At 44.8% G+C, this 14,778-nt stretch overlaps 1 protein-coding gene across 5 annotated transcripts in view; it reads left to right on the forward strand.

Moving 5' to 3' along the window:
• The window catches only part of LOC144179371 (thrombospondin type-1 domain-containing protein 7A-like), a 579,123-nt gene that overhangs the window by 242,926 nt on the left and 321,419 nt on the right, over window positions 1–14,778 (forward strand). For all 5 annotated transcript variants that reach the window (XM_077707698.1, XM_077707699.1, XM_077707702.1 and 2 more), the window contains 3 exons: window positions 628–823; window positions 9,016–9,208; window positions 11,057–11,169. In XM_077707698.1, the coding sequence (XP_077563824.1) occupies window positions 628–823; window positions 9,016–9,208; window positions 11,057–11,169 (502 nt within the window). The remainder of the gene's footprint in view (window positions 1–627; window positions 824–9,015; window positions 9,209–11,056; window positions 11,170–14,778) is intronic.

Raw genomic sequence — 14,778 nt, forward strand, 5'->3', positions numbered from 1 at the left:
CCAGTGGGCTTGGTTGCGTACGTACTGTACCTGCAAGATAAATTTGACCGAGGTTAAATTTGAGTGCAGTTGGCCTTTAAATGTTCATTCGGGCTACGTGATTGTGTATATTATAGATATTGCTTCTGTAGCACGAAAATGATATAAAAGTGCGCAAGAAAAAGTGCCGGTTTCTTCCATGCATGCGCCTTCTCCATTCAGTAGCATTAGCAACAAAATATTCAGACCAGTAAATTTTATTATTTAATAGTCCTAGCGTCAATTACTGAAGGCAAGCGGTTGGGAAGCACAGCAGTTGGTAGGACAACTACACGATTATTTGCAATCCGGTGCCTGAGCACATCTACTTTTGAGCGTCTTCAGCCACGGGAAAGAACAGTACAACAGCTGTGACACTGGTTCCGTTGCCACAACTGAATGCTGCCGTTAGCTTCGGCCAGTTCACAAGCGCTGTTGTGTCAATAAAACTCCTACCTGCATGCTTACAACGTCGCGTCAAAAAGAAAACTGCTACCACGCCCAAAGAACTGTGTTCGCACCTAACTGAAACTCTTTTTTTCCTCTCGTACACTTCAGCGCCAATTACGTGATCATTTTCCTCTTTCGCGCATTCTCTTTCAATCGCAGAAGGTGGTGGATGACGCCCACTGCATCATATACGAGTCCCCTATAATTAAGAAGCAAGAGTGCTTCGTGCCCTGTCCCGACGACTGCGTGGTCTCCGAGTGGTCCCCCTGGTCTCCGTGCTCTTCACCGTGTGCTGAGAGGATGGACTACGGTGTTCAAACGCGAAACAGGTCCATCCTTGGATATCCGGCGAAAGGTGAACATTTTTTTTTCTTTTTCGCCGAATAACTATGTAGCAACTGACATGTTCACAGGCTTGTTCCAACTGCGCGTGCAGTACATTAAAACTGCATGCTTTCTCATTGACCCTGCTTACAACAAAAAATACGATCGCTTTTGTGCGATCAGGCACATCTTATTTGGCATAAGTGCGACAGTCTTCACGGGTTACTTATGGGCGCGTGTCTTATTCTGCGTATCAAGATACAGTTATAACTTATGTGCGTGCCAAAGAGGCTGCACCTATTATACGTTCTTAGTGATGTGGAATTAGTTCCAGTGTATTATAGCGCTCGATTTGACTCCCAACACTCAAGCGGCGGCCGGTGCTGCTCCTAGGGCTGTGGTGGTACCGCGCAGCGAGGCATTTGTAGCAAAAGGAAGACGATTTCGGCTCTTCAGATAGTCACAAGCATACCCCGTAGTTTCAGGTGCCTTTCACCTACCGAATGCGCGACACTGGAATGCGTCCAATGTAATGTAGTTTAGCGCAGCTTTCTGCAACTGATCAAGAGTTGTGACTCATGGGTGTTTTTTTTCGGCTCTAAGTGAAAAACTGCAAATCGGCTATCATACGTTTTCATATATTGCAGTTTCTTCTTTCGTATGCTTGATATTTTAGCGATCTCCTCGTAATTTTTTTGCTGTATTCTCTATCTCGCGGCCCACTGCTCGGTTTAAGTGGTTTACAATTTCTTTTAAATTGCAAAGCATATTATAGCCGATTAACCGTTCTTTATGTGATCATAGAGAGGAAACCACCGAGCATCACAATTTAGGAGCCACTGCACAAAGCAGCGCTTAAGTCGGGCACGTTAGAGATTTTCGCGTTCGGTCAATCACACAAAATAGAAGACTCAGGGGGTGCTGATAATTATCAGAACAGCACAACCCTTGCTTTTTTTAATGCTCCACTGCCTCGATGAGAGGTGTGGCAGGAGTCCGGGGAGCAGCTGCGGCCACCTTTTTTGTGTTGCGAGCCAAATTGAGTGCGATAGTAGTCGAGTTTATGCGGCTGCCTTAACTGACGCTCCATCTGCTGGGTTTCTAGGATTCTCAATAGACAAACGCTGGCGAGTTAACATGAGATGCAGGGACGAAGCATAGTTATTACTAAACAGCGCAACAAAAACACGGACTATAGCTTAGGTACACAGGACGAGCGCTGACTTCCAACTGGTCTTTTATTGAAAAAACACATATTTATACCCCACACACCTACACACACGTGCCATAAATGCACACCATAAAACAAGCAATTCATCACAGCAGTGCTATGACGTGCCACACACGCTCTAAAAATTCCCATTAGAACACTCGCACTTGAAATGATAAAAACCCTCTCAAGCCATGACACACGTGTTGCGCCCCTAGATTACTTTCTATGTAGCGTTCCTTCCCCCTTGTAAAAAATCAAGTTCTTTGGCTGACAAAGCAACCGAAGGTACGCTGACGCAATTTTCCCCCAACCTAGCAATTTTCGCGGCCTCCACTATCTCCCTTGTCATCTGGTCACTATGGCGCTGAATGACTTCGCATTTTTCGAACATGGGAATGCACTTTCCGGTGGTGCCTTTGCAGTCTCGGCAGTGAATGCCTAACTGCCCTTTGACACTTGTTCGTACGTTGTTGTTATGCTCCCGGAGCCTTGTATTAAGACACCTTCCCGTCTGGCCCACGTACTTTTTTCCGCATGGCAAAGGAATCTCATAGATTACCGACTTTGCGCATGGGACGAACTTCGTTTTGTGCTCAATGGAGCACTTGTGGGAATCCTTTCTCGGGAGGTACGTCTTTTTGCAAAGGGCCCCCAGTTTTCGAGGGGCGGAAAAAACCACTTGTACGTCAGCGGCATTCCCGATTTTTTTCAGCCTATGGGCTATATTATGTATGTATGGAATTACTGCAACCTTCCTTTTTTCTTTTTCCTTTTCTACCACAACCATGGCCTCGCCCTCGCTCCGGCGGCGGTTCTTCTTCATCTCCCTCAGAACCTGCCCCGCCACAGACGTCACCACGTCATGTGGATAGCCAGAGCTATGCAGGCGCGCTTCTTGTGCATGGATGCTATCCTGCATCCTGTGGGGGCACGATCTTCTTAGTGCATTAGTAATGCACATCTTTACTATCATTACACCACAGGGGTTTCAGCCTTCTCAATAGACATTAAGGACCTATATTACTCCTTGCCACATGAAGGGTTAATGACCTGTGTTGAAGAAGGAATTGATAACTATGGAGTGGTAGCATTTCAAAATGAAGTAGGAGTGTCAGCCAGAGGTTTTCTCAGCCTGTTGTCTATGTATTTGGTTTCTACGTTTGCGAAGTGGGATGGCAATGTGTACCTACAAACTAATGGTGTGTGTATAGGCTCTCGTATAGCCCCGGTTCTCAGCGACCTGTATTTGGCATGCCTTGGACGAAAAGTGGCCAGTGAATTGGGGGATATGGGTGTTCTCAAGGTTGTTCGATATGTAGATGATTTTTTAGTGTTCATAGACGGGTTGGGTGCAACCGGTGGCGAGCAGGTGCCGGAAGTGTTAGGTGTGTTCCAAAAATGCTTTCACCCGTTGACGTTGACGCATGAAGTACCCGAGAATAACGTTTTGAGGTTCCTTGACCTGCGACTGCAATTTTTTGAGAACCACGTTTGCTGGCAGTATGAGCCCCGCAGTAACAAGCCACTACTTCCTTTCTCATCGGGTCACTCCAAGCTGGTGAAAAGGGCGATAGTAAAGATGTGCATTACTAATGCACTAAGAAGATCGTGCCCCCACAGGATGCAGGATAGCATCCATGCACAAGAAGCGCGCCTGCATAGCTCTGGCTATCCACATGACGTGGTGACGTCTGTGGCGGGGCAGGTTCTGAGGGAGATGAAGAAGAACCGCCGCCGGAGCGAGGGCGAGGCCATGGTTGTGGTAGAAAAGGAAAAAGAAAAAAGGAAGGTTGCAGTAATTCCATACATACATAATATAGCCCATAGGCTGAAAAAAATCGGGAATGCCGCTGACGTACAAGTGGTTTTTTCCGCCCCTCGAAAACTGGGGGCCCTTTGCAAAAAGACGTACCTCCCGAGAAAGGATTCCCACAAGTGCTCCATTGAGCACAAAACGAAGTTCGTCCCATGCGCAAAGTCGGTAATCTATGAGATTCCTTTGCCATGCGGAAAAAAGTACGTGGGCCAGACGGGAAGGTGTCTTAATACAAGGCTCCGGGAGCATAACAACAACGTACGAACAAGTGTCAAAGGGCAGTTAGGCATTCACTGCCGAGACTGCAAAGGCACCACCGGAAAGTGCATTCCCATGTTCGAAAAATGCGAAGTCATTCAGCGCCATAGTGACCAGATGACAAGGGAGATAGTGGAGGCCGCGAAAATTGCTAGGTTGGGGGAAAATTGCGTCAGCGTACCTTCGGTTGCTTTGTCAGCCAAAGAACTTGATTTTTTACAAGGGGGAAGGAACGCTACATAGAAAGTAATCTAGGGGCGCAACACGTGTGTCATGGCTTGAGAGGGTTTTTATCATTTCAAGTGCGAGTGTTCTAATGGGAATTTTTAGAGCGTGTGTGGCGCGTCATAGCACTGCTGTGATGAATTGCTTGTTTTATGGTGTGCATTTATGGCACGTGTGTGTAGGTGTGTGGGGTATAAATATGTGTTTTTTCAATAAAAGACCAGTTGGAAGTCAGCGCTCGTCCTGTGTACCTAAGCTATAGTCCGTGTTTTTGTTGCGCTGTTTAGTAATAATGGATAACCAACTCGCGCAATACTGCACTTTGCTTGACGAAGCATAGCTCAGCCTCCCAATTCGCATTTTCTTGCTTCGTCCAACGCTCGTGCTTAAGTTTTCGTATGACCAAACGGTGCGTTTTTCTCTAGGCCATGACGTGAACAGATAAGTGGAGACAAAAAAATATAAGCGCAAGCTACACCTTACCAGAGCGGAGAAATCGAAAAGCGCGCTTTATTAGGTGCCGGAAGCCGCTATAATGCAGACTGTGATGTTTAAGATTTTGGACAACACTTTTATTTGCGCTTATTGAGCTACATGGCCTTTGGTGGTCTGAATAACCCCGACCGCCATATATAGGCCTTCGTTATTAGAGAGCCTGAAGAGGGGGTCTATACAGGCAACACATCTCCAAACTATCACCCTTGGTGATATGATTAATATATATTTCGCCTCTTTTTTTTTGAAAAACATATCCTGGCTCAAGAATAAACGACCTCCGACGGCTGGACCTGAGAAATTGCCAGCATACCGCGCAAGGCTAGGTCCACCCGTCAATAAACATCACCACCACCACCACCACCTCCACCACCACCACCACCTTACTTGAAGGAGATTTCATTTTTCGCGCCGATGGAAAGGCACGCTGAATGGCGCGCAGAAAGTGGACTTACCATGGCGTCACTTCCTCGTAGAGAAAATAGGATGACGTAATCGAGTGTCTCCGACGTTTGGCAGGAACTCGAGACGTCACGTCACACGCGCGGCCCGGCGAGCGGTGGCTTGGTGCTGGCGCGTTCGCGAACTGATGCATGTAGGCAGAACCGTACAACCGCTCCCCAAAAAGGCATTCTCTCTAAAAAAGTACCACATGCGGTGAAGGAGCCGCCACGATGGGAGGCGGTGAACATAGGTGGTGAGGGCTTTAGGCAGCTCGGCATTGCAGCTGCTACGGTGGGGCTGTCGGAACAACGCCTTCTCCGGCCTCCGCAGTGTAACGACGTTGGCTCAAAACTGTAGGTCATGGCATGATTCTGTTCCAAGCGACTTCCCTGTTGGAAGCAAAGATTTTCAGGCAGTTCTATGTAATAATTATTGCGCACAGAAGTATTTAAAGCAGCGTTTCGAGATTGCCAGTACATTGAGCATCAATAAAAGTGGTAAAACAAGGCAAAACGTTCGTGTCAGTACTACTTTAACATATTGATAGGAGAACACAAGTACATAAACGAGAAAGCAGCACTTTTCTGAAACATATATGTTGAATTGGTTTTCAGAAAATAAATAGAAAAAAAGACGTAGGTGAATCATGGAATGAAGAAGGGTCGAGCTAAAAGCAGATCTGACTCAAATTATTAACAAAAATTGTGCCTCGCGTGGTTCAAACGGCGGAAAACATAATAAAAAGATAAGATACATTCAATTCCCCCGAGTCGCCTATAATGCGTACGGCAATGTAGATCCACCTGAATGTTAGGCACGGCATGACAGTGGCTTATTAAGGGGTTCGGGTTGAGGGTAAACACGTCACACATAATGAAAAGAACTGCCAACCAGGATACCAACCGTAAGGAGAAGGAAGGTTAGGGTTAAACAAGCCTTGCTATACTTAAGGTCTACATTCCAAGAGGGAAACTCATGGTTAAGGCGCTCGTCAAAGAGGCACATAAGGCCTCTTTAATAGTACCAATCACAACAAGTAACGAGGACCCTCTCAGAACAGAAACACGACAACCGGAGTGATGAATTCATTAGGGTGGATTGAGCAGATTTAATTTGAAGACTCCGGTCAACAGATCAAAGCAGCAATATTCTGAGCAGTTCATATTTTGACCATGCACATCAAAACATGCCACCAGAAATCAGGGATTCTTTTCTTAACAACTCTGGGTCTGGTCAGGACAGACCCAGATCTAGTTATGGTCAGGCTTGCCCTTTCACCCAGGAATATGGATCATAAAAGCAGCGAGGGCCGGAACCGGTGTAGAGTTGCGTTTCTTCACAAGCTTATGAATACTTCACCAGAAAGTAAAAAAAATATGCTGCGTAGACGTTCCTCTTTCCAATGACAAAGCAGAATCGCAGTGCTTAGTGGGGGCTTTATACCCGCAGTAACAACTTTCAAAACGGCCCAAACATATGGTTTTCGCGCAATCACAGCTCCGCGCCATCACAAGAGCTCAAAGATATCTCAACGGTTTCATACCGCAGAGCCGCCAGGTCAGAGAACGGGCGTTAAGCCTTTTCACAGATTCCCGTTCAAGAAGCATGCACGCATATGATAACGACAAAGTGAATAGCGATACTACAGATTTAATAAATTCTCGCTGCCACAATCACTGTGATGTCCGGTGGACACCTTGTCACAAGGAGATATTTGGCTACATTCCGTTGTGTAAGCTCCCATGAAAGTTATGAATACAGGCAAAAAGCATACCACGAGACAGGAGCAGTCCGACTACACAAGCAATAGCTAGAAAACTTGAAACTACACAGAAGAAACTTCTGGCCCCTTTACCGTACTTGGTTGGCAACACGTATTGTTACAATCGCAAGCACAGGTATCACTACATACTCCCAAGCAATATGTCGCAGGCAACGATATGCCCCATGGATTTGTCCTCGAAATTCTGGAAACACACCAGTCTTTCGGACACCAACAAAGCTCAAATAACCCTTTGACCCATCTTTAATCACTCTCGCATTCTTTTTAATGAGTAGCTTTCACTGCTGCCACACATCAAGAAAGCACGGCCGAATATTTTAGCATTCAATGCAGGCGACCAATATTGAATTAATAAGATTTTATTGGTTATTTAGAAGGCTGTGTAGCCTAGTTGGTGAAGAGGGAAAAAAGGTAAAGGAAGTGGAGTGCCCTTCACATTTGTCCGGTCAGCTCGAGCTCACACAAAGAAGGGCTGCATACAGGTGACGGGGTCCATTCTTGTAACCAAGGTCTGAACCTCTACTTGTTCAGAAAACTTGGAACAGCTCGCACAAGTGGCGCAAGTCTGGATCAACCGCACAGCTTGCGGCCTCTATCTCTTAGTTGCATACCCGGCTGTCGTACCTCACATGGATTTCCGAACTTGCCGCTGAAAACTGTCCGTGAATGGCAGGCCAGGACCGTTTTGACCGCAGCCTATCACATCTCTCCCAAAGGGGACCGCGAAAGTACGCGCTACAGCCCGCGGCAACCGGCAACCGCGAAACTCGGCGTCTGCGCTCCCCACTTCAGGCCTGAATGCACGTGAACTTGCGAGTAGAAGAGCACACCAGAGATCACGCCACGAACGCTGGGCAGAGTGTTCTCGAAGGTCGAGCTGCCCGACGCCGTGTGCTCCGCTCGAGGTGCAGTCTCACGTACGCTTGGTCTTTTTTTTCTTTTTTTTTTCTGGTAACGCTTTACGGCGGAAACAAAACAACTCGGCTGTTAAAACGTTTTTGCTGTTTTGCTCGCAAATTGTTTGACGTAGTCGCATAACCTGTTAGTGCTTCCCACTGATTATTGTGCCTCTAGAATACGGTCTTGCTTACAAAGGCGATAGGCAGATATGATACAGAAAGACGTTGAGAAAACTCCATGAATCCACAGCCCCTGCTCCTCGGGACTCTGTCCGAGGCCGCCCACAATTGCGGAGCGGTTCATCTAAGTGAAAATAACTGTGATAACGTCCCCCTTCTCTTCAGAATAAATATTTGTCTTTACCATAACCTCTACTCAACTATTTTGAACATTGGGAACTTTTAGCGTCCCGAGATTACTTCTGGGCATTGGCGCCACGGATCCCATTTTTTTCCCTTGTGGTATACTGTCCCTCATCGTGTACTTTTAAATCTGATTCATTCGGTGGATACTTCTCCCCCTTGCGGTATAACCCTGACTGGGTATGCGACTGTGTAACACAGCGCCTTACAATTCAGTTTAATCCAATTCAATTCATTTCAATCCAATCCAATCTAAATTTAATCCGATCCAATGTTCCTCGCGCATGCGCAACACTGTGTAAACGGACGCCAAGGGACAAGCCACGGACAAAGCGAGTTCCTAAAGTGCTTCGCCCTTAAAACGCCAAAAACTACTCGCCGCGCATCTACCAGAACGCCAACAAGCGAAACAGAATTTAGATGGTCTAAGCCCCCTAGATTATTCAATAGAGATGACTGTGAGGAAATTGTGAGGGATTCTTTAACACTGGCAATGCATTGAAATCAAAGGGCAGTCATCGGGGATGAGTTGTTTCGGCAATATCTGTCACCTACGCACATGAAAACGAACCAATCAAGCATGCCTTTGGGAAGATTTTATGACAACCCGGATGGAGTTAATCATTTGAGACTGTGGTAAACACAACGTAAAAGAGCGAAATTCTGTTGAGCTTTCCTACAATTATGCCCTAAAAGTTCCAGTGTAACTGTTTGGGCTGCGACGCAGGTGGTGACGCGTGCCCGACCAAATCGGAGCTTAAGGACACGGACGACTGTAACATGGTGCGGTGTTTCGGCATGCGGTGGAAGACAGGCCCCTGGAAGAAGTGTGTTGCAGACAATTCCACCAGAAGATGCGGTCGCGGAAAACAGAACCGCACCGTCAACTGCTTCTTTAAGGGAAACGTCTCCGACAAGAAGTAAGTTTCTGCTCGGTTCGCAAACAACTACTATTGCAGCGTTTGGCATTATATACATATAATGTGGTACGTATGGAATTTCGTAAATAAGGCATCAGGCGGCGTGACAGGGGGGGGGGGGGGGGGGGAAGTAGAAGTCAAAGTTCATGACCTGGGAGGGACGTTGATGAGCTGAGAGTGACAAAACTGAGCATGGACTATTTTCTTATGAAAAGGAACATGTCATGAACATTATTTTCCTGCTTAACGTCCTGGTATAAACGAAGGAGGGCAAGGATCAAACGTTCAGAGGATCACAACAAGGTGGAAAAATTCACATTTCGTCGAGGTTTGAACTCAGCATAAGTAGTATCCTGAATCTCTCCCCCACTCGAGACTCCAGTCGAGGCGACCCTTGAGAGGAATTGTCGCAAGTAACGACATTTGGGAATCTTCTACTAAGACGAATCGAGGAAACACATAGAGTTGAGGTCACATTCGGAATTAGAGTCTATTATGGTCTATTATTATAGTCTATTATACCGGTTTATTAAGTCTTGTTCAGCGATATGACGCGGGGGGGGGGGGGGCACCGGAGGGGCAGCGCAATAGCAGCTTTTGTTCATGCGTTGCACTGAGGCTTACTCATGACAAAGCACAGTTCTTGTGCGCTTCGTGACAGTATACGCTCAGCAACTCGAAACTCAGCTGAACAAAGCTCCGTGAAACTTAACAGAGCGTTCCATTCTTGCTCTTTTCTGTGAATATTTGAAGAGAGCAAGGTTCTTTGATGCAACACACACTGACATTAAATAGTAAAGAAATAAAACTTTCCTCATTTTTGCTTGCTATTTTCTGCCGTATGTATTCCGAGTTATTGTGTTACATTTGTGTCCGGATTAGTTTGATGAAACATAAAAATTAAAATTACACTATATGTACGCTTGCGAGGCTAAAGATGTGGCCGCGTGTGCACGGCTACGGTTTGTTTCTGAGTGTGGGGAAAATACAACTGTTTGAGCGCTTCAGAGTGTGTATTGCGTGAGCATCGTGGCGTCGCTGGTGCTTCGTCGCGAGGGGATATCCACCGTTTAGCAGATAGAGCTGCCGGGGGTGACCGGGCCGCACATATTTGAAGCGGAACCTTGAGAATCCTCAAGGTGACGTAAGTAGACGAAATTTATAGGGTATAATTCTTTATTACAACGTAGTTAAGCTGGTTTCTCTTCATACAGTAAACTGTATTTTTTTTTCAAGAATAGTATGAATTTGCCGAGCTTTTGTACTTAAGTGGCACAGTGTTACCATCGGCATCAGTTCTGGTAACAGGGCCGTTTTGATGGGTTGGCTTCGGTCGGGAACACTGCTCGCGACCTTGTCTCGCGAGCACCATGTGGCCATCGTAGAATAAAGCACGCAGTACCAGGATCATTGGGTTAAATTTCGACATCGAACACCACGTCAAAGCAATATATCACATATTGAAATGAAATGTTTAGACAGCTTCACGAATGGCTAAATGAAGTAAACTATTTTCCCAAGTTAGGGCGCTCTCTTCTCATATCATGGTACATTGTTTGTCGTATCGAGCTTTTCAAGGGCACCGGTCTGACAAAGTGAACGATTTCCCGTGTCGGTCCCTGCGTTTGTTTTAGCCGAATATCCGTTTGGGGCGGAGGGCTCGTTTGAAATTCAAAATAATTGTGCACTCGCTGGCCCACTTTTTGGCTTGCAATAAATGGAACCAAAATTGTCTTCATACATGACCCCGCTCATATCTGCGCTTAAAGGGAACCTGAATACGCTGATACTCCTCATTACTGGCTCGAATTCAACTTCTTTGCTCATTACTTTTTGCTTCCTTTCTAGGTGCGCACCGCTCAAGAAGCCAGCGAGTTCGCAGCCCTGCCACATACCTTGTCCAGTCGATTGCCAAGTAACAAACTTTTCTGACTGGAGACTATGCAAAAATTGTGGCGATGGTAAGACCCGACATCCTTGCTCTGGTCTTTGTGTTAAATAGCTGCTGTGACGTGTTTACGAGTTTGTAAAACGGCTTGGTGTTGAAAAGCGTTCTGGCACATAAAAGCAACCTTAAGAATGAGTCATGCTTTATTTTGCTTTACCAGCTGAGGACAGAGCGTGGATATGCAAAGCTCTTGCCCTGCAACTGGGAGGATCCTAAAATTTAAAGAACCTTGAAGAACCAACTACACACTACCATTCATAAGTTATGGCAATGTTTTCTCTTGAAGACGTGGTTGGACGCTTTACGGCACACCACAAATAAACGCACAGAACGATTAAGTATATTTTTGTGTGCTGCGGAGCTAACATTTTCAAATGCATGACGGGGCAGAGGTGCCGTATTGAACAGTAACGGTAGAACTACAACAGCATACAGAAATAACTCTTGAACTTGCGGAACAGTGATATGGCGTTCATGAATGCAAGATATTTAGTAAACTGCTGATATGCACTGCTAGCAGCTATGATATGCATTGCGAACATTCTGGCAACTGCAGGCAAGGTCCTCGAATTTTTTGTCTTCGCTTGAAAGACGGCAGTCTTCTATTAGACTGTAATTTCAACTTCTGAAGGACAAGTGAATATTTACGATGGAGAAAAAAATCCTCCAAGTATTGTTAAAAATGCCGGTTTCCTAAAGGTGTCATTTGGTTATCGCCTTGTTTAGCGGGATTTTCTATGTCGTTAAATCGTTTTTTCATCTTTTTAGCAGCAGATGTCTCCCAACTCACGTTTCTTCATTGTTTCTAATCTACACGTTCCACGTGTCAGTACCTTTATGCAATTTCCATCGTCACAGGTACAAATAAAATAAATGCGAGGAACAATAAGGGCGAAATTAAAGTTCTTTTTTTCTAATTCATGCCCTAGATACTTCTCTCTTGAAAAAGTTTTAATATCCTTCTACGTTGTAAGCGAGTGTGGACCCTAGATCTTTGGATATGCGAGAGAGCGCCAAAATTAAGATAACTCGCATCAAAAGAATCCGGAGAAAAGACCAGGCAGCGTTTTCTGTACTCCCGGTGGCATTGCGATGAGAGAAGTTCGTACATTAATGCCACTTCTTGTCAGGAAAATACGCAGACAGGCGTGAGACAAAAGCGAATTTTGTCTAGGCTTTTCTGGTTGTTTGCTTTCGTTCCTGGGCAGTGCACCTTAATTTTCGTTTTTAGACCAATTGTGCTTCCATTTCTCGGGTTCTAATCTTGCCACAAATTGAAATACCAGGTTTTTTGTTCTCGCAGGCGTTTCTAAGCGCCTGCATTTCATTCTGACAAAATCAAATTAGAATCGCCGCTTCTGGATGGTCCTACTTTCATGCAAAGCCCTCCTTCCAATATTCAACTTCAAAATATTTTAAGTGAAATGTTGTTGGAATAATGACAAAGTGAACCTTCAACCAGCGACATCACAAACGGAATAGGTGCGGGAATCAAAAGTTAGGCGCAAAAGTGAAAAATATGGTTTGTGGATGCTTCAGGATTGGTTCATTGTGCTTGTATACGGATGAATCTTTATTATAATATGGTTTTGCCGTAGAAGTCTTCAGTACCACCGCAGCGAGTACTAATAAATAAGATAGGCGCTTTCTGGTGTAAAGGTTTGCCTGATGCGCTATCAAAAAAGAAACCAAAAATAGTAAAATGATTCGCCAGAAACCAACACAATTTTAGAGCAAATGAAGAAATGGTGAAAAACAGTACAGTACAGCACAGTACAGACCTCTTTGAAGAGACTAACAAATGGTCCGATTTCTTCCAGCGTCCATAAAAAAAGGTCTGTTTTGAACGATTTTCCTTCGGTGGGGATTCAGTATACTAATTCTGAGGTATCTCTAATGCTACAAACAGACGTATTGGCTAACATAGGTACGCACCTACGGTGCGACACATGCATACCCGAGAGCGTTATCAAAGCTTCCGGAGCTTTTATTAATAAGAGTCAACAAGGCTTCCGTAAGGGAAGCGAAATGTCTTTTTAGCCTTCTTAATTAAACCTTTGGTCGGCGATCACCAGTTTCTTCAACTATGAAGATTTTATTATTTCATGCGAGTACTAAAATTTACACCGCGCTACTTACGCGGACACAGCATACGCCCCCACTGATGTATTGGTCAATGGCTTCTTCCGGATGTTTTGTTTGTGTCAGTTTCAAACCTCACGCAATGTTGCCAACACAACAGTTAGCTCACATCGTCATTGATGCTGAAGTCGAAGACAAATACCATTAAACCTGCGGACGTCTGCTGTGGAAATACGTGTGACGAAATGCTAATCTCCACAGTCCGCAACACCCCTCAAAAATTGGAAACAGACATCAACACTTTAACGCATAGGCCCTCTGCATGACGGAGACGATAAGGTGACACGCGGGTGGTTCTTTTCTGCTGCCTAGTTGTCGACTTTAACCAACACAATTAGGACTGGATCGGTAATTCTGCCTTGAAACTGTTTTGACTTGCATAGGCCCCAAACAAACAACAAGGTACAGGCGTATTTAAATTTGGCCTTGGCCACAACGTGATTGACATTACCTTACCCCAAACAAAGAAGCACCGAGTGGCTCTAGAGTTTTCCTAATAGTTTTGCAAGACAGTCATTTCGGGAAACCTGAAAGTCCGGATGATTTCATGTTTTTTTTTTCTTTGGAGAATTGCGTTCTTTTTATTTATAGAGAAAATTTCCGCTTAGAATTAGAACATTTAGTGTTATAGATTAAGTATAATTACGTTTACCATGAACATCCGTAGTTCTGGCGCAGCCGAAAGAAAAATCGGGAGGCCTAAAAAAAACGCCACGCAAGACAATGCACTAAACTACAATGACCATGAAACTAATGGGGCAAAAAGAACCTAATATTTATTGTACTTTTTCTTGGTGCTTAAAAAGTTTGCAAGTACATCTGTAAGGACTGGCGTTGTTTTTAAGCGCACTGGTATTCCTGAACGTTGGAACCGCATTTTTATCATGCGTATAAAGAAGCAAGCTTTCTTTGTATTTGGTGATTTGACATACATCTGTGTTAATTAGTTTACATACTGTATCGGAGATTAACATGGATGCATTGTGAAGTGGTTCCATAATTCGGCCAACAAGCTTACGCTTCTCTAGTTCAGTCTGAAAAACACGTCTTTCTGTAGGTGCTTTTGTGCAATTTTCAACTTCTAACATACGCTACGTTAGCTCAGTCTGAAAAACACGCCTGAATGTATGCGCTTTTTTGCAATTTTCTACTTCTAACATATTTGGAATGGACTAAAGTTTTATATCAAATCAACACTCTACGGTCGTTTTTTGAATCTTTCAGATTCTGCTCGAATGTACGAGACAAAACTTCGCAAATATTTATTCTCTACTCTTGCGATCCCCACGAGAGCTTAGAGCTCGAAAGCACTGTGTTAATGAATTTACCCTATGATTGCAATTCTTGCTAGTTTACATAATTGGACCACGGGAACTTCTTTTTATTTTATGATTGCTGATTAAGCACGCTATTCCCAAGAAACCATAATAATTCTCTCCAACGTTTTCTTCTTCGTCTCTAGTGACTTGCATTGAACAGT

This window comes from Haemaphysalis longicornis, unplaced genomic scaffold, assembly GCF_048455015.1.
Source record: "Haemaphysalis longicornis isolate Haplotype H1 unplaced genomic scaffold, Haemaphysalis longicornis Haplotype H1 scaffold_4, whole genome shotgun sequence".
NCBI lineage: Eukaryota > Metazoa > Arthropoda > Arachnida > Ixodida > Ixodidae > Haemaphysalis > Haemaphysalis longicornis.